The following is a 23,952-nucleotide window of genomic DNA, read 5'->3' as shown; positions in this document are numbered from 1 at the left end:
CAGCACGCCCATCCGCCGAGGGCGCCAGCCTGCTCGGCCAGGGAGTAGTAGCGCTACTCAGGATGGAAGATGGAAAGGCATGGTGCAAAGTTCCATTCCTGAATTTGGGCCCTGATACATGAGATCCGCAAAGACCAAGTGGTTGGGGAACTTACTCTCTTAGGGGAGATTGCACTAGTACATGGTGGAACTAATGTCTTGGTGGAAACGGTGCAGGCGTCTAACGTAGTGGTGATAAGTTACGACTGGAAGTAGGGAAAATTTTCCCTAATAAGCATAGCAGGGAAAGTATAGCTCTGGCCTCTTTGGTGGTCAAATATGGCGATGTTTTTGCCTTACCAGGGGACCCACTTACCGTGACGCCTCACTTCTTACACGAGATTCGGACCATTGGACCACCGGTCTACCGCAAATCTTATCCCATTCCTGAGAAGTACAGAGGAGAGATTAGAGAACTCATTGGGGATATGCTCTGTAAGGGGATCATTCGCCCATCTCATTCTCCTTACAATGCTCCTGTCGTTCCAGTTGTTAAGGATAAAACCCTTCGTCTTTGTCTTGACTTTTGTGCTCTAAATCGACACGTAGTTGATGATAGGTTCCCTCTTCCCCATATTGACTCGATGCTGCAAAGTCTCGGCTCCAGCGTCATATTCTCACTGCTAGATCTTAAGCAAGGGTATCTCCAAATCCCGCTGATGGAGAGCAGCTGCGAGAAAACGGCGTTCTCGACGCCCAAAGGGCATTACGAGTTTACGTCTCTTCCCTTTGGGTTAAAAGACGCTCCATCCAGTTTTCAAAGGGTGATGAATCAGGTGTTAACGGGTCTGTTAGGGGTTAGTGCGATGGTGTACATGGACAGTATCATTGTTCTGGGAACATCTTGGGTCGACCACCTCAAGAATCTTGAGGATGTCCTTCAGAGGTTGCAAGAGGCAAACCTCTCATTGAGGCTGGAGAAATGTCATTTCTTCCAGAAGGAGGTCGCTTACCTAGGTCATGTTATATCCCAGGAAGGGATAAAGCCTCAGCCTGATAAAGTCCGAGCCATCAAAACTTTTCCCCGGCCAGCGTGTCAGAAAGAGCTGCTCTCATTCCTGGGATTGGCGGGATACTACAGAAAGTTTATTCCTAACTTTGCTGAGATTTCGTTGCCTTTGGTCGATATGACGAAGGGTGACGTAGCGGGGAAGCACAAGAATCGTGAGCTTGGTCCATGGACACCTCCTCAGCTACATGCGTTTGAGTCCCTCAAATCCCATTTGTCCTCCACGGTGGTCCTCCCTTACCCCAATTTTACGAAACCTTTCTTGCTCACCACTGACGCCAGTGCTTAGGCGATTGGGGGCGTGCTTCAGCAAGAGGACGACGGAGGTAGGAGATGCCCACTCTCCTATTTCAGTCACACTCTTAACGAGCACGAGAGGCGGTAAAGTACCGTTGAGAGAGTAGCGTTAGCGGCGGTGTACGGTCTCATGATTAATCGCCCGCTAATCATGGGGTATCCGGTGAGACTTTTGAGCGATCACAGGCCTTTGGTCTGTCTCTTCACTGCTAAGGGCACGAACACTCGGATTCTCCGGTGGCAAATAGCGATCGCCGACTTCGATATTGAAGTCAATTGTATCCCTGGGAGATTGAATATTGTCGCTGACGCACTCTCTCGGATACGGGGGGCTGACCACCCTATAGATGATTTCACAGTTTCCCCAATAACCACGAGTGGCCGGGGTAACTCAAACTCAAATTCTGAGGAGGATACCGTCACGTGGAACCAGTTAGAGATCAGAAAAGAGCAGGATGCACACCCTGATTGGGGTCAACTTAAGGAGTACCTCAGAGGGGCCACGTCAGGAGCGCCAAAGATTCCGCGCCTAAAAGTGCCGATCGGGGAGTTTCGACTCCTCCCCGACGGACTCCTATATCATGCGCGTAGAAATGCATACCAGTTGGAGGAACTTCGCCTGGTATGCCCTGAAGGAGCAAAGGCAGCAGCCTTACGTATTGCCCATTGCCTTCCTATGGCGGAGTCCAAGTTACTTGCAAACCTTCCTATGACCTCCCAGCTCCACTTAGACAGTTTCCTGACGTAAAAACTCCGTTTGATAGAGTGCATGTTGATCTCATTGGCCCGTTAACCGCCACCCTAAATGGTGCGAAGTACATCCTGACAGTAGTCGATGTACTAACCCGCTTCTTGGTCGCCGTGCCCATTAATTCCAAAGAAACGCGGACTGTAGCCCGAGCTTTCCTAAACCACGTCCTGGCCATACATGGCGCTCCGAGGCAGGTGATCTCAGACGGCGGAGGAGAATTCATGAACGAGACGTTCAAAGAGGTAATGGCAATGGCGAACATCAGCCATCATAAGATAACTCCATATCATCCCTCGAGCAACGGGATCGTTGAGAGGGTAAATGGGATCATTATAAAAATCTTACGGTCCCTAGTCCAAGACAATCAAACAGGCTGGGATCAGATGCTTCCTTTAGTGGTCTTAGCCTAAAATTCTGCGTATCATAGAGTCCTGCGAAATTCCCCGCATTTCCTCTTGTTCCACAGAGACCCCGTCCTACCTATAACTGAGTTCACCAGGCCCAGTGCCCCGTGATATCATATGGATAATTTAGCAGCCGAAACAATGGCTTTAGCAAACTCATGTTTCGACAGGTGCCAAAAGTTCATCGAGGCTGCAACAATTGAGAGGTACACAAAACAGCCGAGGGCAAGGATAAAGCAGCTCGCCCTTGGTGACAGAGTATACGTCACCGCCAAACCTAGGAAAGGGGTGACAAAGAAGCTCCAGCCATTGTACCAAGGCCCCCATAGAGTGATCAAACAGGTTAGTGATGTAATCTATTGCATCAAACATCTGCGGTCAGGACGTGAGTTCTGTGTTCACACAGACAGGATAAAGCATGAATATATATGTATATATTACATATGTATATATATGTATATAATATATGTATATATGTGTATTATATATGTATATATATTATATATGTATATATTATATATGTATATATATATTATATATGTAGGTAGTTCTCGTTATATGCGGGGGTTCCGTTCCGCGGACCCCCCACATATAACGAATTCGCATATATCGAACTATTGAACCTATAGGAAAAAGGGGGATACGTTCTCAACTCGGATTTTTTTTTTTTTTTTTTTTTTTTACCTATTTTATTTTGGCAAAGGGCTTACATACTGCATCTCATATATGTTTACATACATTTTAGCATGTAAGTATTAACCTCGGGAAAAGACGCTACCGTAAACATCACTTATTTCGCCAAGCGTATTTTCTTCAGCTGTTTGAAAAATCAGTCTGTTTACAATTCACATTTCAGACTGCTTGCTACGCTTAAAGGTCAGATATCAACAAAAAGTTATGGAAGTCTTGATAGAAATCAAGACTTCCATAACTTTTTGTATTTACAGTTTAATGTACATCAAAAAACATACTGACAGTATTCTATATAATTCCACCATCTACATCTTATCAAATTTGGCAAAAAACAGTTTTGTCTTCATTTCATTGCGTCGTCTGCTATTCGAAACATTCCGCCCGTGCGCTTCGTGAAAGGTTCGGGAAATTCCGCGTTCGTGACGTCACAGTTGCCAAACAAACAATATTGTTATTCTGAATAGCTAGACTTCGGAAAAGTGGTATGCGAGGCGCAATTAAAAGTGAATTTTCTTAATAAATTCTTCTGTAATAGGTAAAAACTTTATTTGTATGCTTTTAAAAAGTACTTTTTCGATGATTTTTAGTGAATGGTATATCTGTTGATATCTGACCTTTAAACTGACTGTTGATGTGCTCTGGAGATACACAGGCAGGCTTACTGCTTAGAGTTTATCCAGTGCGGAGAATAAACGATAATTCTTGCAGAGAGTGAAAATTGACGAAATTAATTGGGGCAGTAATAAATATCAAAAATTAATTTGTTTGTGAAAAAAATAATTAATTTGTGTATCAAAAAAGCTTAATTACCTGCAGAAAGACAATGGTTTGGCCTATGAAACAGGAAGGATGCCTAAGACGATGCCGTCTGCACAGCTGCCGGTGTTGTTGTTGTGATAACGCCGCAGTGATGCCAGCTCTACCTAGCTGATGCAGCCAGTGTTACCACACGGCTTTATGCGCACCAACTTCAAATATATAATAGGTATTTTGAAAAAAATAATCGGCCGCGACTATTTTTTTTTTTTAGGTCAAATCGCATATCTTCGAATATATCCCCGCACATATCGAAAAGTGGTGTAAATTCTTGAATCGCATATACGCGAATTCGCATATATCGAAGTCGCATATATCGAGAACTACCTGTATATATGTATATATTATTATATATCGTAGTATAAAAGTGTCATCATTTCTCTATGAACAGTTTTTTCCTCTATCACAGCCAAAATTATGTGTGGCTCTGGTCCATAGGGGCACCCCATATAGACCCTAAAGTATCAACTGCATGCCACTTTGCCACAATAACATGCAGCCAATATATATATATATATATATATATATATATATATATATATATATATTTATATATATAATATATATAATACATACATATATATACAGGTACTCCTCGTTTCACGACCTACTCGGTTAACGACAACTCGGAGTAACGACGGGCTTTATGACGTCGTTTAACGTAAATCTCCCGAAGTTACGACATCGTGTACGATAATTAAGTTGGCTGAGGCAAATTTGTATGTTATAAATGAACTTGTACGGTGGATATTAGCTGTGAGGTAAAGTGTTCTGAAGCTTGGGTCTACATTACCATAATCGGCCGCGACTATTTTTTTTTTTTTTTTTTTTTAGGTCAAATCGCATATCTTCGAATATATCCCCGCACATATCGAAAAGTGGTGTAAATTCTTGAATCGCATATACGCGAATTCGCATATATCGAAGTCGCATATATCGAGAACTACCTGTATATATGTATACATGCTGAAAAAACTACTTGGGGTACAGTGTATACCGGTAGTGGTAAATTTTTAGTTTTGACCATGGGCGCAATATAACAATAGAAAATTAATTATTAATTTTGTAAATTATAATGTATCAACGTAATATGCAATTTTGTGAGCGGAAATAAAAAAAAATGCTAAAACAGATTTCGTAAGTAACGAAGTCATGTCGGACGAATGGTACACCATGTTTGTTATGATAGATGTTGATGTCGAAGAAATGAAAGGGCGATAAATTAATTCGTCTAACCTAAACTAAACTAACCTAACCTGTGTTTAATAAATCATTACCTGCAAATTAAATGTCATCCGGCTCGTCGTCGTGAGAGACGTTGGCAGACGACAAGATGGCGTCCCGAGCCTATGCTACCGACTTCGTTCATTAGCATATTTTCTTGTAGCAAGGTATTTTTTACTTTCATTTCCGCCCACAAAATTGCATATTACGTTGATACATTTTAATTTACAAAATTAATAATTAATTTTCTATTGCTATATTGCGCCCATGGTCGAAACTAAAAAAATACCCCGGTATTCAATATGGAATGTCAGCATACGCGGATTTGGTCATATACGGTAATTTTAGGAACCTAACCACCGTAAATAAACAGTAAATAAAGCTTTAATGTACTGTATAAAAGAGGGAACATACACGAAAATAAAGATACATGTATTGCTGGACATTGTACATACAGTACATGTACGTATATGTATACACTTTCGCTTAACCAATTCGGTTAACGACGGCGCGCTGGTCCCAATTGTCGTCGTTAAACGAGGAGTACCTGTATATATATGCTAATAAGAACACGGGTATGCGTGTTCACTTATGCAAAGTAGACCACTTGGAAAAAAAAACTAACGAAGCAGAGCGCTTTTGTATATTACATCTTCAGTGCAACAAGTACTGAAGATGTAATATACGAAAGTGCTCTGCTTCGTTAGTTTCTTTTTTCCAAGTGGTCTACTTTGCATATATCTATATATATAATTAGGCATCCTATTTTAGTGTCATCCGCAAACTTACTAACATCACTATTAATGTCATCGTCTAAGTTCTTTATATACATAATGAACAACAAGGGACCCAAAACCAATCCCTGGGGGACCCCACTAGTAACACTGCCCCACCTAGATTTTATTCCATTTATGGTGACCCACTGTTTTCTGTTACTAATCCAAGCTCTAATTCATTCTAACACTTTTCCTCCTATGCCATAGGCTTTGATTTTATTTAGTAGTCTCTGGTGTGGCACCTTGTCAAACGTTTTGCTAAAGTCAAGGTAAATAACATCGTAATTATCATTGTTATCTGACACCTTATATACTTTAGTGTAAAAGGATAGAAGATTAGTCACATATGACTTACCCTTGGAGAAACCATGCTGTGAATCACGAATTAAATTATGTCCTTTGATGTGTTCTCTGAGTCTATTCACTATTATTGATTCAAGTATTTTTCCTATAACCGATGTCAAACTGATTGGCCCGTAGTTGCATATAGACAATCTATCTCCCTTCTTAAAAACAGGAACAATGTTTGCCTGCCTCCAAGCAGTTGGCACTAAACCAGTGTCTACCAATTTATTGAATATTTCAGTTAACTGTTGCAGATTTCAAATTTACGCTCCTAAAGCATTCGTGGAAAAATTTCATCTGGACCCGGATATTTTGTAGCTCTAAGTCTTTCAATCTGCTTGACTACTTCTTCTTTACTAATGCTGATATTAGATAGACTACTGGGTGTCCATAGGGTTGCTGCATATTCCAGTTTTGTTCTTATTAATGTAACTAATATTTTTTTTATCATTTCCTCATCCAAGTAGTCAAATGCCACTTTCATTGACCTTAATAGGTTGAAGGTTTCTCTGACTATTTTATTGATATGTTTGTCTGGTGTTCACTTTTTTAACTTCTTCACCAATTCTATAATTTCTTGATATTCTGTTTTTTCTTTTTCCAAACTCCATTATACTACATTTCTTGATATTGAAGTTCACTTCCCACTTTTGAGTCCATTTCCAGATTTTGTCCAGGTCTAACTGTAATGATTCACAATCCTCTTCTGTTTTTACCCTTTCTTTAATATTTTTGCATCACCTGGAAAGAAATTCATATAACACTCTACTCCTTCATCCATGTCATTTATACATATGGCAAACATGATTGGAACCAGTATCAAACCTTGCAGGACACCACTTATCATTTATTCCCACTTCGAGTATTTGTCTCTAATTACTACCCTCATTTTTCTCCCAGTCAGGAAGTCTTTCATCCATTCCAATAATTTTCCTCTGACGCCACCTATCGATTCTATTTTTCTTATTAGTTTCTTGTGTAGTACCTTATTAAATGCTTTTTGTAGGTCTAGATAGGCACAGTCTGCCCATCCATCCCTCTCTTGTATTATTTCTCTTAGTCTCGAATAGAAGCAGATCAGGTTTGTTGTACATGATCTTCTTTGTCTAAATCCAAATTGATTTGGATTCAGTATAGTTTTTTCTTCCAGATGTTTAAACCATCTACTTTTGATAACTTTTTCACATATTTTTGCTACTGTGCTTGTTAGGGAGACCGGTCTGTAGTTGGTTGGATCCAGTCCTGTGGTACCTTTCCTTCTCTGAGTGAGTATTTAACTATATTGTATATCTTATGTTAACTCTTCTATGCTTTCTTTCAGTATCCAATTCGCAATTCCATCTGGACCATGTGATTTTCTGACATCAAGGTTTTTTTTATTTGGTCACTGATTTCCTTCTATGTTACAGTTATTTCCTTCATTGGGGGGGGATTTATCTGTCTTTATTCCCTCACAGTTAGGGGAGTTCTCAATTGTGAATACCGATTTGAAATGATTGCTCATAATTTCTGCCATTTCTAGTTCTGTATATTCATAATTTCCCTGGCACAGCTTTTCTATTTCTTGTTCATTTTCTAGTTTACCATTTACATGCCTGTTAAATAGTTTAGGTTGTTCCTTGCATTTTTCTATTATTTTTCTTTCATAGTTTCTCTTTTCATCTCTGTGTATTTTTACATAATTGTTTCTTAGTTTGATGTATGTTTCCCATTTGCTCGTTTTTTGTATGTTTTCCATTTTTTCCAAGCTTTGTCTCTTTTATCCTTAGCTTCACTACATTTTTTGTTGTGTACCAGCTTTTTATGTATACTCTTTCTTGCTTTTGCTGTGGTACATATTTGTTCACTCCCTCATTATAAATTTCCATTTCTCTTCCATCCTTGCTTTCATTTAGGAATTTTTCCCAGTTTGCATTACAAAAGAATTTTTTAAGTTTCTCAAATTTCGTTTTGTTCTACATTAGTCTTCCTAATCTATGTTTCTCATTTCTTCTTAGGTCCATTTGCTCTTTTAGTTCAAATTCTATTAGTACATTGTCACTCTTTCCTATTGGAGTTTTGTAATATATTCTATCCACAATTTCAGGTTCTGACGAAAGTATTAAATCCAGTCTTGTTAGTTCCTCATTGTTTCTGTATCTGGTATTTTCCTTTATCCATTGAGTCATTGTGTATTCAATGGTCATATTGAGAAGTATGTTGCCCCAGAGGTCTTCTCCACCCTTCACTGTCATTTCTTCCCATAATTACTATATTTCCTCTTTCTTTCAGTATTTTAGTTCATATTTTGTATCTTTCCTGTTCTACTTTCCACTGTTTCTTTATTTCTTGGAAGTAATTTTCTTTGATCTTTTTTCCACTTTCTTGGTCACTGCCTGCATCTCTTTCTTTAATGCCTCGTTCCTATTCATATCTTCATTTTTCAATCTTTCATTTTCTCCCTTTATCCTATTTAGTTCCTTTTTCAACTCATCTATTTCCCTGTGATTTTCTCCATTGGCCCTTCTTAATAGGGCTACTTCTTTGTATATAATTTTACATTCACTTTTGAGTTCAATTATTTCATCTAACAAGTCATTGATTTCCTTATTTCTCATTATATTTTTAAATCTGGGTTCTCTTTCCATTTCTATTCCTCTATACATAATACCACTCTCTCTATCAAAGCCAGATTTTTTTTTTTTTTTTTCAAATCTTTGGTATGTCTTCGGTGTTTCATTCAGGCATGTCCTTTTTGGGATCAACCCGTATGGTGATTTGACCCTACTTATGTCTAGGCATCTTTTAGCTGGTTCTTTTTCCCCTTGGTTTTCATTTTTTCCTTCCATTTTTCATGTAACTGACCATGAAGAAAAAAAGAAAAAATAAATAAATAAAATAAAGATACAAAAATGGTTACATTTTTGGTCACTCGAATTATATTTCTCCCTTCTTGTTTTGGTAAACAACTAGATAGGGTCTGTTCCAATTTCATCCATTGGCGAAGTGCTGTTTGGAGCTTGTTTTCGGCACGTCTTACTTCAACCGCTGCTGGTCTTTGGGTGTGTTTCCGGTGAAGGCCAGGTCATGCTGCCCCACATCTTTGAAGAAGGACTCACTCAATGTTGTCAAGTGCTGGGTGGAGAAGGTGACTGCAGGAAGATCATACATATGGCAACAGGACTCAGCTCCGTGTCACACCTCCGGGAAAACCCAGAAGTGGCTGTCTGAGAACTTCTACAACTTCACCAGTCCCAATATCTGGCCCCCCAACCCACCTGATTGCAACCCTATGGATTATTATGTGTGGGGAGCAGTTGAAAAGACACCAATTGTACCACCTGCAACACCAAGGATGAGCTTATTGACAGGATCAATCTTGTGTTCAGGTGTCTCTTGAAGGACACTGAAGGCCACGTGCTGCAGGTTCAGGTACTACCTGGAGGCCATGGTGAAGGCTCAGGGCAGCTTCTTTGAGTGAGCTGTATTTGGCAAAAGATGCACTTTGAATTTTGAGAATACATCAACTTTTGGCTATGATATGATTTTTTTCTTTCTTTTCTGAAAGTGTTAAATTTATCCTGAATACCCTATAAACTAACACATCTGTTTCTCTTCTCAGAAACATACTACCAATCTCTTACCCTTTGCTATCATTCACACCACATCCACACACATCCAATGCTAGGAGGAAAATAAAGGATATGCCTGGTCCCTTCATTCTATCCCATGTAGTCACCTCCAATGACATTAAGGAACAGTGCCAGTATTCTTCTTTTACCTACTACAAGGAAGTCAGAAAAGGAATAGGTGTACCCATAGATATAGTAAAGGATAGGTTCAAGGAAGCAACAGAAAGGAAGGACAACAATAGCAAAAAAAAGTATCTCATCATTCCTTTATGAAAAAGAGATTTTGTTCTAAAAGAGTCAACTGTGTGGTGATCCATAGGTCCTAAAACAGTCCTGAAAATGCTGACTGTATGGTTACAGGCAGTCAATATTCAGTGTAGAGAAAATATAAAAGAAAATAAAAAAGTAAATCACAATTACATATATAATAGTGCAATTATTAGGTTATTAAAATTCAAAGTCACTTTCTTTTTTTTTTTCTTACAAGAAGAACTATTAAAGAAGTGCAACAATGCTCCATAACAACTAAGATATACTTTGCACTCACCTCTCCTGATAGCCATGAAGAATAGTCTGACACAAGATAAGATGCTAGATTGGCCAATTCCTCCACTTCCCCCAGGCGTCCAACAGGAATACGCTTGAACACTGACTTGCGAAATTCCCCAGTTGGGTCAAGACGACTAAAAGCTCCTTCTGTTTCAATGGGTCCCGGTGCAATGCAATTGAATCTCATGCCATAGCGACCCCATTCTGATGCAAGAGATCGAGTCATGGCCTCCACTCCAGCCTTGGCTGAAGCACTTGGACATACAAATCCTGAACCACTTCGTGTGTAAGGTGTGGTTATGGCCAAAAAAGCAGCACCTAAAAGAAATGATAATTGTGATACAGAATAGTGACAGCATGCAGTAGTTGTCCTCTTAGTCCTCCAATGCGCTTGTTTTTACATAAGTTGATTGGAGTACTTTATCAAAAGCCTTCTCAAGATTAATGTACACACAGTCTATTCAGTCCTCCCTCTTCTGCACCATATCAATAAATTTTGAGTAAAAACTTAACCTCTTCCATATGATGAAGTCTACGTAGACGTCACAAGGCATGAGTGGGTATACTAGTATGACAGCATTGACATCCTGATTATATCTATTTTGTAGTTGTAGCTGAGTAACCCCTGAATTCTGTGAACTGCCTTGATCTCATTTTCTGTGATGAGTGAGGAAAATGGAGGAGAAATAGGGAAGGATGAAGTGAAAGCAGCTGTTAAGATGATGAGAGCAGGTAAGGCACCTGGTCTGGATGGATGCCATGCAGAATGTCTGAAGAAAGGAGGTACAGTGATGGTGGACTGGCTGGTGAGGTTGTTTAATGTTTGTTTGAGAGAGGGTAGAGTGCCGGAGGACTGGAGGAGTGCCTGCATAGTTCCACTTTACAAGGGAAAGGGGGACAAGTGTGAGTGTAGTAGTTTCAGAGGGATCAGCTTGTTGAGTGTAGTTGGGAAGGCGTATGGGAGGGTCTTGATTGAGAGGATTAGGAGAGGAACAGAGGGAGTAATTGGTGAGGAACAGTGCGGGTTTAGGACAGGTAGGGGTTGTGTAGATCAGATCTTTGTGGTAAGACAGATATATGAGAAAGCTATAGGAAAAGGTAAGGATGTTTTCGGGGCTTTTATGGATCTGGAAAAGGCTTATGACAGGGTAGATAGGAAGGCACTGTGGGAGGTACTACAGATATATGGGATAGGAGGAAAGCTGTTAAGAGCAGTCAAGAGTTTTTATGAGAGTAGTAGAGCTTGTGTTAGGATTAGAAATGGAGAGAGTGAATGGTTTGAGGTAAAGGTGGGACTTCGTCAGGGATGTGTTATGTCACCCTGGCTCTTCAATCTTTACATGGATGGGGTGGTGCGAGAGGTGAATACAAGGGTAGTGGGTCAGGGGTTAGAGATCATTAAAGAAAATGGAGAAAAGAGGGAGGTGAGCCAGTTGTTGTTTGCTGACGACACTGCGCTTGTAGCAGGATCAGAGGAGGGATTGAGGAAGTTAGTGGCAGAGTTTGAGAAGGTGTGTGAAAGAAGGAAGCTGAAGATAAATGTGGGTAAAAGTAAGGTGATGAGATGTACAAGGGGAGAGAGTGGCAGCAGGCTGGAGGTGAGCATTAAGGGTGAAAGACTGGAGGAAGTGGATAGTTTTAGATATTTGGGTGCGAATGTGGCAGGAAAGGGAGGAGTGGGGGTGGAGGTAGAATGTAGATTGAGAGAAGTGAGTAAATGCCTTGGTGGATTGAAAAGTGTAATGAGAAATAGACATCTGGGAATGGATGCTAAGAGGAGGTTATATGAAGGAGTGATTGTACCAACAGCATTGTACGGGGCAGAAACATGGAACATGAGAGAGGAAGAGAGAAGGAGTTTGAATGTGTTTGAGATGAAATGTCTGAGAAGTATGATAGGGATTACTAGGCTGGATAGAGTAAGTAATGAGGAGGTGAGGAGGAGAACAGGGGTGGAAAGGGAACTGGGAGATAGGGTTGATGAAAAGAGTATTGGGATGGTTTGGACACATGGAAAGAATGAGTGAAGAAAGATTAGTAAAAGAAGTATGGAAGGCAGAGGTGGAAGGAGTTAATATGAGGGGGCGTCCTAGGATGAGATGGATGGATTGGGTGAAAGGGGCATTACAAAATAGAGGAATGTCTGTAGAGGAAGGACGGGAGAGGACAGAAGATAGGGGTGAATGGAGAGGGGTTGTGTGTAGATGATGCTATGATGCATGAGGGGGAGTGGGTGGGGGATGGGGGGTGAGGAAGTATGTATGGGAAAAAACTGACGCAGCCCGAAGGGAATTCTCCCCGTCTTCTCCTTTTCTGCATGAGGGGACGGAGAGGGGGGGTCGCCGAATTTATGAAGCAGCCTTGTTGTGGATGTGCTGTGTCTTGCGACACTGCTTCTGACCCAGGGCAGTGGACAGGATGCAGGGATGACCCGTCATCCAGGAGGTGCCAAGATAAGAGGGAGGGAGGAGGGTGGAGGGGAGTGGAATACAGGTAGTCGTCGACTTACGACCGAGTTCAGTTCCGACAGACAGGTCGTAAATCGATCTGGACGCAAGTCGGTCTATATATATACAGTACAGTATATATTACCCTTTATATAATATATATATATATATATTGTATATTTAGCATACTGAAATAATCTTAGCATCTTTGAACTATGTTGTATAGTATTTTTAACCTTTTTATAATTTCTGATTTTCTTTGGGAAACGTAGCCTAGGCCTAAGCATATTGAATAAAATCTTATCATCTTTGACCTATGATATTTAATACTGTATTTGTTAACCTTTGTATTATTTTACCATCAGATTTTCTCTAGGAAACGTATGCATACTGAATAAAATCTTATTATCTTTGAGCTACATTCTTTAGTAATTATTAACTTTTTATCATTTTCGTAAGGAAACGTAGCCTAGGCCTACGCATACTGAATAAAGTCCTGTCATCTTTGACCTACAAATCCTTTTTTTTTTTATTACATTAAAATCATTGTAAAGCAAAATTAGGAAAAAAAATATTTCGAAACACATTCTTTTCGTTTACGTACTGTACCGAAAATATTGTTATCGACAACAGACTAGGCATAAACAAAGTTTACTGTTACATTTTATTAATTGCAAAACATAAAAATACAAAATGCTCTACCGAACATTTTGTCATCGACAACAGACTAGGCATAAAAAAATACTGTTACATTTTATTAATTGCAAAACATAAAAATACAAAATGTAAGGCAACATTAGGATTCTTTTTATTTCAACAAAACACATTCTTTTCGTTTAAGTACTGTACCGAACATATTGTAATCGACAACAAACTAGCCTTGGAATAAAAAGTTTGTTATATTTTATTAATTGCAAAACATACAAAAATACAAAATGCAATGCAAAATTAGGAAATATTTTACTTCAAACAAACAAAATGAAAGAATATTTAGCTGGCTGGGATGCTGACGCTGCCGGCAGCCTTCCAAAACTATCGTACTCGTGTCTCGCAGCGTGCGGAGTAATGTACTGCACTGCCAAGCATAACATTGCAGTTCTATTACTCTATTAAATGTTAGATATTATTGTACCATCTCGTGGTCGTAAAGTCGATCAGTCGTAAGTCGCATAGATCGTAAGTCGACGACTACCTGTATATAGGAAATGGAATGGGTGGGAGTGGTTTCTATGCCTTTTTCTTTGTGGCTACCCCCCATGTAGGGGGAAAAAGCCTTTGGTATATGTATTATTACTCAATAGCATGTAGCTCATATATATGGGGGACCCTTACAGACCAGAGCCACACATTATTCTGTCTGTGGTAGAGGAAATCTCTATTGATAGAGAAATTATGCTACTTTATTACAATGCAACTGTCCCTCCATTATGCTGTTCTCTGCACTCTTATAACTGTCCTGTACCATTTCTCTGAATATTCATTTTCTCATTTCACCAAACCTTGTGGTGGGGGAAAAGAATACTGCCACCAAGTCTTTCCACTTCAGTTGTATAAGGCAACAAAAATGGGATGGGGATAGGACTAGGCATCCTTTTCCCTGTAGCTCCAAAGGGGACATTCCTAAAAAAGCAAAGGCATATGAGGGTCTGGGAGTTTTCCGACCAATACTCTAAGGTTTGGGTCTTTTAATGTGCATGGATGTGGTATAGATGAAAGTAAAAGGAAAGAGAGAGGCAGTATCTTTGTGAGAAGAAAGATGGATGTGTTGGCATGAGTGAAACTAAGTTGAAAGGGAAGGGCAAGTTTGAGTTTGGGAGTGTAGTTGATTTGATTTTGATTTATGAAATTTTTGGCTTGAAGGCCAAGTGCCAGAGCCTGTGGGCCATTCAGCGCATATCTATTATATAAAAATAAATAAGTTGATAAATCAAATAAAATAGTAAAAGCAATAAGCACTCACAAAAACACATCAAAACAAGATACACACATAAGCAATCATATAGTACAATTTTAAATTTCATAAAACATACTGACGTCTTTTAAAAACTATAATATTCTCAACATGAGCATCCTCCCCTTAAACTTCTCCAAGAGATAAATCTATTAAAAAGTTTGCCCTCCACTTATTAGAATATGCAGGGCACTGAATTAAAATGCGTTTTATTGTAAAAACAACTCGGCAAGTGGGGCATTGGGGGGGTCAGCCTTTCTGCTCCACTTGCCATAAAAAAAATTTGAGTACAGTCAAACCTCAAAAGCCCAGACCAATTGGGGGGAAGGGCGGTTCGGTCATGCCAAAAGTCCGGTCATCGAAAATGTCGCCCTAACACCCGTAGATTTTCGTAGCGGTATACGTATAGGTAATGTATGATATGGCATAGAAACACATAAGAATAATACTCTAACACTGTAATAATAACAATACTATAATACTAATAATTCTGTAATAACTGTAATACAGGCATGTAAATGTACTGTAAATACAGTGTATTGTATTTTTTATTACATACACTGTAAATTTCGGAAGGTATGCACGCGGGACAGTGGTGGCGGCCAGGGTTGCCGCGTTTTCTACACTGCCGTGTAGAATGGGAGTGTTGCCATACCGGGGCATACGTTTTTCTCGGGCGTGTGTAGACTTTCATAGCAAGATATACTTGTCAAACTTTGACAAAATGTTGGTTTTAGTTGTTTTTTTTATTCTTAAATGTATATAAGGCCCCCATGCCTTAACATATTCAGTAAGATATATATATTTTTATATTACTATCGTTAAAAGCTGAAACTTTAGCGTAGAATTTTTTCTCCACCGTAAAAATGTATCTTTTGGGGCATAATATTTCATAAGTAACACAATTACCAATAAAAGTCATATTCTGATGTACCATTTATTATTTGATAACTAGTTCTATAATTTTTAAACAAAAGCTTGAGTTTTTTAATGTTTTTAACAGCCCGCTGATATGTAGAAAAAATTTCCTCATGTCCTTGTGCAGTTGCCACATCCCGCTATTTTACTACGTTTTGGTACAAAATTCTACGAAACGGCAGCCCTGGTGCTAAAAGAAAGCTGAAACTTTCGCATAGAATTTTTTCTACACCGTAAAAACATATCTTTTGGGGTATAATATTTTATAAGTAACACAATTACCAATAAAAGTCATATTTTGATGTACCATTTATTATTTGATAACTAGTTCTATGATTTTTAAACAAAAGCTTGAGTTTTTTAATGTTTTTAACAGCCCGCTGATATGTAGAAAAAATTTCCTCATGTCCTTGTGCAGTTGCCACATGCCGCTATTTTACTACGTTTTGGTACAAAATTCTATGAAACAGCAGCCCTGGTGGCGGCTTGACTGGGCTGGGTTTGAGTACACGTGTACAGCCGTCGCTGCCACCTACCGGACAAATAGGGAACTTTGCTTGAAAAGTCCGCCCTTTGTTCATTTCGACCGGTCATACGAGGGTCTGGGCATTCGGGGTCCAGGCTTTCGAGGTTTGACTGTAATGTAGGAATGGCCAATTTTTAATCTTGTTAAAACAATACTTGATCTCCTGTCCAAAGAAGACTTCCAAGGACTCACTGAGGAGTGAATCTCTTTTAACTTGTCAATACCACTTCTCCATTGCATAACAATGAATTACTTGCTTGAAGTCTGTATGTGGGACTTCAGTGTCTTTTATGTGGCTGAGCCTAGTAGCAGCTTTGGCTGCAACATCGGCCTTATCATTTTGAGTGACACCCACATGGGACGGCACCCAGCAAAAGTTTATCTTTATTTTTTTCCAGTCCTGTATTTCTTGGATAAAATAGTGAAGAGGCAATAATTTACTTTGAGAGGATAGAATGTTCATAGAGTCTGTAAAAATAACAATGCTCATATTAGATGAAACGGAATTAAAAATGAATTTCAGGGCACTGTACACTGCCAGCAGTTCAGCAGTAAAAACCAAGATCAGCATTAAGCAGACTGATCCCCTGATTCATGAAATTCACAAAGCATCCCAGTACAAAAACATTGTGATCATGGGAGATTTTAATTATAGAAACATTGACTGGGAAACTTTAACAGACCAGGAAACAAAGAAATTCCTAGATGTGGTGCAGGATAATTTCCTAAAACAAGTGACTACTGATCCTACGAGGGGAGAAAATACTCTGGACTTAGTTTTAACTAATAATAAGCACCTAATGAGTAAAATAAAAGTGGGAGATAGTCTAGGCTCTAGCGATCAAGAAATAAGATTTAATATTATTTGGGAAGAATTGAAAAGTATGAATAACGTCCAATTACCAGACTTCAGGAGAGCAAACTTTGACAATATACAAACCAATTTGAAATTGAATATGAAATGTCATGCGGACGTTTCGGACATTGTTGAGTCTTGGTGCGTGACCGGGGGTCAGGTTATGACCAGGGGTCGGGTCACAGAGGGTAATATGCATACCTTGGGTCAGGTCATTTGGGGGTGAGGGCTCAACAGACAGGTCAGCGATTTGGATGAAATGTATAGCAATCTAACTGATTTAATTATTAATGCACAAAATACATTTATCCCCCTGAAGTCAATACGGAAAAATAGTAATACTCCCAAATGGATGACGGACAGATTGAAACATGAGATCAGAATGAAAAGAGGACTTTATGTAAAAATAAAAATGGGGAAACACACCTTAGATCAAGATATAACGAAATGGCAAAGTTGGTTAAAAAGAATACACGTACAGCACAACGTAATTATGAAGTTAAGGTTGCTAGTCAAGCAAAATCCAACCCAAAGGGTTTCTTTCATCTCTATAGAACAAAAGAGAAAGAATAGGACCAATTAAAAACGATGAAAATGTCATAATAAAATCGGAGGAAAAATGAGTGAGGAGTTTAACAATTATTTTCTATCTGTGTTTACTAATGAGAGGTTAAATAAAGTGCCTGACTGCGATCCGATTTTCAGAGGGGATGAAGAAAGTAGTCTAATATCAGCATTAGTAAAGAAGTAGTCAAGCAGATTGAAAGACTTAAAGCTACAAAATCCCCAGGTCCAGACGAAATTTTTCCGAGAATGCTTAAGGAGTGTAAATTTGAAATCTGCGACCAGTTAACTGAAATATTTAATAAATCAGTAGACACTGGTTTTGTGCCTACTGCTTGGAGGCAAGGAAACGTTGTTCCTATTTTTAAGAATGGAGATAGATCGTCTATATGCAACTACAGGCCAATCAGTTTGACATCGGTTATAGGAAAAATGCTTGAATCAGTAATAGTAAATAGACTCAGAGAACACATCTAAAGACATAATTTAATTCGTGATTCACAGCATGGTTTCTCCAAGGGTAAGTCATGTGTGACTAATCGTCTATCCTTTTACACTAATGTAAGGCGTCAGATAACAATGATAATTTCGATGTTATTTACTTTGACTTTAGCAAAGTGTTCAACAAGGTGCCACACCAGAGACTACTAAATAAAATCAAAGCCCATGGCATAGGAGGAAAAGTGTTAGAATGAATTAGAGCTTGGATTAGTAACAGAAAACAGCGGGTCACCATAAATGGAGTAAAATCTAGGTGAGGCAATGTTACTAGCGGGGTCCCCCAGGGATTGGTTTTGGGTCCCTTGTTGTTCATTATGTACATAAACGACTCAGACAACGGGATAGTGATTTTAGTAAGTTTACGAACGACACTAAAATGGGAAATCTAATTAGGTCAGGAGACAATGCAGAGATTCTGCAGGATGATCTGAACAAATTGTTCACATGGTCGGTGAAATGGCAAATGAACTCCAATATCTCTAAGTGTAGTATATTAAACGTAGGGCTACACAACCCCAAAAATAGATACAGCTTAGATAACAAGCTTTTCGAGAAAACAGAGTGCGAGAGAGACTTGGGAGTTCTAGTGAGTCCGGACCTTAAAACCAGGAAGCAGTGCATTAGCACCAGGAATAAAGCTAACAGAGCATTAGGTTTCATTGCTAGGACAGTAACAAATAGAAGTGCAGAGGTAATTATCAAACTATCTAGCAGTAGACCCATCATTGACTATGTGGTACAGTTTTGGTCTCCGTCCTACAGAATGGACATCAATTCACTAGAATCAGTACAGAGAAGAATGACCAAAATGACAAATGGACTCAGAAATTTGCCTTACGAAGAGAGGCTTAGGCACCTTAGCTTACACTCTCTGGAAAGACGCAGAGTGCAGGGTGATCTAATAGAAGTGTTCAAGTGGATCAAAGGCTTTAACAAGGGTGATGCAAACAAGGTCATCATATTAAAAAAACAGGGCAGGACTTGCAGTAATGGTTATAAACTGGACAAATTTAGATTTAAGAAGGAAATAGGCAAGAATTGGTTTACTAATAGGGTGGTCGACGAATGGAATAAACTTAATAACCATGTAGTAAGCGCTGAAACTATCAGTTGTTTTTAGAAACAATTAGACAACTTTATGGATGGGGATGACAGGTGATGATGGATATGGAGCTGCCTAGTGTAGGCCTTATGGTCTCTTGCAGTCTTCATTCTTATGTTCTAATAAGCACTCACTCACAAAAACACATCAAAACAAGATACACACACAAGCAATCATACACAAGACAATTCGGATTCAGACAAGGAAGATCATGCTCCACAAACTTAATATGCAAGAAAGAAATGGATGGGCTGATTGTGCATTCCTAGACTTGCAAAAAGCCTTTGACAAAGTACCACACAGAAAACTACTAAAAAAACTGGAACACATAGGAGGAATACAGGGAAACCTACTAAAATGGATAGAGGACTTTCTGACTGGTAGAAAGATGAGAGTAGTGCTCAGAGAAAAATATTCAGACTGGAAAGAGGTGATCAGTGGAGTACCGCAAGGATCTGTGCTGGCACCAATAATGTTTGCTATCTATATGAATGACATGGATGAGGACGTGAACTGCTACATGAGCTTCTTTGCCGATGACGCCAAACTGCTAAGGAAAATAGAAACTGATGAGGACTGTGAAGCACTGCAAGAAGACCTAAATAGGGTATGGAACTGGAGTCAGAAATGGGAAGTGGACTTTAATACTAAGAAGTGTAGCATAATGGAGTTTGGAAAAAGCAAAAACAGAATATCAGGAAAATATACAATTGGAACCAAAGAAGTAAAGAAAGTAGGATCCGAAAAAGATTTGGGAGTAATTATCACGAACGACTTGTCCTATGATATACAGATTAACAAAATTGTCGGGGAGACTTACAACTTGCTAAGATCAATAAAAGTGGCGTTTACATACTTGGACGAAGACATGATGAAAAAAATATTGGTTACATTGATAAGGCCTAGATTAGAGTATGCAGCGACATTGTGGTCCCCCAGTACCAAAAAGAATATAAAGAAAATAGAAAGAATCCAAAGAGCAGCTATAAAAATGGCACCTGCACTTGCAAACCTATCATACGAAGAGAGATTGGCTAAACTGGAGTTACCGACACTGGAGCAATTGACCATCTACAGAATCATGAAAGGCACAGAGGTACTCGATAGTGAGAACTTACTTAACTGGGACAAAAGAAACACAAGAGGACATGGAAAGAAAATAAAAAAAAACATAGCTATAGAAGAGAACTGAAGAAAAACAGTTTTCCTCATAGAGTTTTGGACACTTGGAACAAACTGGACAATGAAATAGTATGCGCAAAAACCATTCATGAGTTTAAAAACAAACTAGACACTGCAAGATACAAAGGCGGGACAACACGAGCATAGCTCCCCTTCCCGCAAAATACAACTAGGTAAATACAACTAGGTAAAAGGTAAATACATAATTTCATATTTCATAAAACAAATTGATGTCTTTTAAAAACTTTAAAACATTCTCCATATGAGCATCCTCCCCTTAAACTTCTCCAAGAGATAAATCCATTAAAAAATTTGCCCTGCACTTATTAGTGTATGCAGGCCACTGAATTAAAATGTGTTTAATTATAAAGACAACATGGCAAGTGGGGTATTGATGGGCCAACCTTTCTGCTCCACTTGCCATACAAAATTTATGGGTAATGTAGGAATGGCCAATTCTTAACCTTGTTAAAACAATAATTGATCTCCTGTCCAAGGAATCAGACTTCCAAGGACTCACTGAGAGGTGAATCTCTTTTAATTTGTAAATACCATCCAACCTTGTCCATTGTTCCTGCCACTTCTCCATTGCATAACAATGAATTACTTGCTTGCTGTATGTGGGATTTTAGTGACTTATGTGACTGAGCCTAGTAGCAGCTTTGGCTGCAACATTGGCCTGCTCATTTCTAGTGACACCCAGCTGTTAATAAGAATCAAACATTCCTGTATTTCCTGGACAAAATAGTGAAGAGGCAATAATTTACTTAGAGGTTAGAATGCTCATAGAGTCTGTAAAAATAACAATGCTCATATTAGATGAAACAGAATTAAAAACAAATTTCAGGGCATTGTAGACTGCCAGCAGTTCAGCAGTAAAAACCGAGCTAAAAGTAGGCAACTTCCTCTTTAAAACTGTGCTATCAGACAACAGCACAACCAACACCATCTTGGAATTTTGATCCATCAGTATAAAAACTGAATCAGCATGTACTGATAAGTGTTCTAAAAATTCAATCCTTAGTTCTACAGCAGTTCTATTTTTCTTGTTTTTAAGTGGATAAATTACAATGGGAGATCGGCCCCAAGGAGGGAATTTGGGAGGCTTAACTTCAGCAATTGTAACAGAAATAAGTCCTATCTCTTCCTTTTCTGTGTTTCTCATTTCCCTTTATATATATTTCCTCCTTTAGTTCTAACTCGAGTAGTATGTGGTCACTTCACAATTGGTGTCTTGTATTCAATTTTGTCTACCATTTCAGGTTCTGACATAATAAATCTAGTCTCGACAGTTCATTATTTCTAAATCTAATTTTTAACCTATTGTGTCATTGTATGTTCTATAGTCATGTTGAGTAATACATTTCCCCATTGATCCTCTCCACCTTTCATTGTCATCTCTTCCCAACATATTTCTTTGCAATTAAAATCTCCCATGAATAGCATGTTATTTCCATCCTTCAGCATCTCATCTAATAAAGATCTTGTTATCATCTAACATTTCAGAATAATCTCTCTCCAAGACTTTGTTTTTGGGGGCACATAAATTACTGCACACTTTCTGCTTTTCATGTCCCTATCTTCAACTCTTATTGATATCTCTACCCTGTTCTCTCCATATGTAACTTTTGTCACATTTAAGTTTTTCTTAACTAGGAACATGACTCCACCTTGTTCCTCCTATTTCTAAGCCAGTGATTATATAATCCATGACCAATACAGTTTGGTACTAGTGGATCCATTAATTTTGTCTCCACTATTCCCATTACATCTGGTTTTGCTTCTGACAGGTAATTGTTCAGTCCATTTATTCCTGAGATTAATCCATCAATGTTGGTATAAGGTAATTTCAATTTTCAATTACCTCCACTTGTTCTCTGAACCTTTTAATTTTTTTCTTGAATATACCATTTTTTTTGGACTCATATCTAACACCCTCCAAAAGAACTGCATTATCTTGGTCTCCATTTTCTCTTTCTCTCTCTCTCTCTCTTTTTTTTTTTTTTTTTTTTGCTTCATTTCTTAATGTCTCAATTTTTTACCTTTTCTCATCATTTATGTCTCTTTTTATCTACATATATTTATAGTGTTTCTTGCTAATTTTCCTGTTCTTGCTAAGATTCCTTCTGCTGCCATTTCTGACCTCAATTAGATCTTCAGTGATTGATTTGTTTCTTTACCTTCTGCATATTTACCCATTCTGTGCAATTCCTCTATTTCCTTTTCTTTATCTTGTACTACGTTTAGAACATTTCTTGCCAATTCTTTGTCCTCTTTACCTCTCAGGAACCAATTTGGATTTTTTTTTCCTTTAGACCATATATTACTACACACTTTTTTTTGTCTACTGTATCTCTTACTAGATTTTCTTTTTCCTTAATTACCTTAATGACAGCATCTTCGGCCTTTTCCTGCATTTGTTGATGAACTATTTCTTTAAAAATTACCTTATCTTCTTTGTCTTTTATCCAATCATTCTTGAGCTGTTCCAAATCATCTGCTTTTTCCTGTTTCTACAGTCATTGCTTTTATCCATTCATCCACCTCTTTCCCTATGGTGTCATTATTTGTGTTTTATTTTTTCAACCTCTCATTTTCACATTTTAACTCAGCCAGTTCTTTTTTTAGTGCACTTAACTCTTCTTTTATTTCATTGTTTACTTTTTTAAGTCACCTCCTTATTTAGGTCTTTATTTGTCTTCCATAAATTGACAGTTTCCTGCTTCCATGATATGTTTATATTTTTCATGTCCCCCTCTATGTCTATAACTCTAGTAAAGAGTCTTTTCATACTCACTAAATGAAGAGAAATGACACTCATCTCCATTATCAAGTAGAAACCTTTTCGTGCCTCTCAGTGATCTGAAACCTATGTTTGCATTTTGCTTCACCCTATGTGTGTGTGTATGCATGTGTTTTTTCTTCAAAATTTCATACCAACATTGAATAACTTACCTTTCCCAGATTTAATGAGTCTCTTTCCTACTTCCAAAGTGACATTGGCAGTTCCATTTAAAACTATATCAGTAATTGTCTTCCATGCATTTGGACTAAGTCTTTCTGTTGGCTGGAAAAGAATTAATTTTAAAAATTCATTATAAAAAAGTATAATCATACTAAATTAAATTTTGAAAAGAATTAAAGACAATAATACTTGCCTCAACTTTTCCACCCATCAATTGTTGACTTCAGTTTTACATACATATACCAAAGGTTTTTTCCCCCCTTACACGGGAGGTAGCCAAAAGAAAAAGGCATAGAAAACCACTCCCACCCACGTCATCCCCTACATACACTCCCCTCTACCCTCTTCCCTCCCTCTTATCTTGGCACCACCTGGATGACGGGTCATCCCTGCATCTTGTCCACTGCCCTGGGTCAGAAGCAGTGT

At 38.6% G+C, this 23,952-nt stretch overlaps 1 protein-coding gene across 2 annotated transcripts in view; it reads right to left on the bottom strand.

The window, feature by feature from the left end:
* LOC143033839 (2,4-dienoyl-CoA reductase [(3E)-enoyl-CoA-producing], mitochondrial-like) overlaps nt 1-23,952 on the bottom strand; it is a 128,632-nt gene that overhangs the window by 64,877 nt on the left and 39,803 nt on the right. For both annotated transcript variants that reach the window (XM_076199387.1, XM_076199388.1), the window contains exons 4-5: nt 23,517-23,628; nt 10,513-10,832 (exon numbers count right to left, since the gene is read on the bottom strand). In XM_076199387.1, the coding sequence (XP_076055502.1) occupies nt 10,513-10,832; nt 23,517-23,628 (432 nt within the window). The remainder of the gene's footprint in view (nt 1-10,512; nt 10,833-23,516; nt 23,629-23,952) is intronic.

This window comes from Oratosquilla oratoria, chromosome 16 (assembly GCF_046742065.1).
Source record: "Oratosquilla oratoria isolate Oo_2021 chromosome 16, ASM4674206v1, whole genome shotgun sequence".
NCBI lineage: Eukaryota > Metazoa > Arthropoda > Malacostraca > Stomatopoda > Squillidae > Oratosquilla > Oratosquilla oratoria.
Note: the sequence above shows the minus strand (reverse complement) of the source record. Positions and strands in the feature narration are given on the sequence as shown.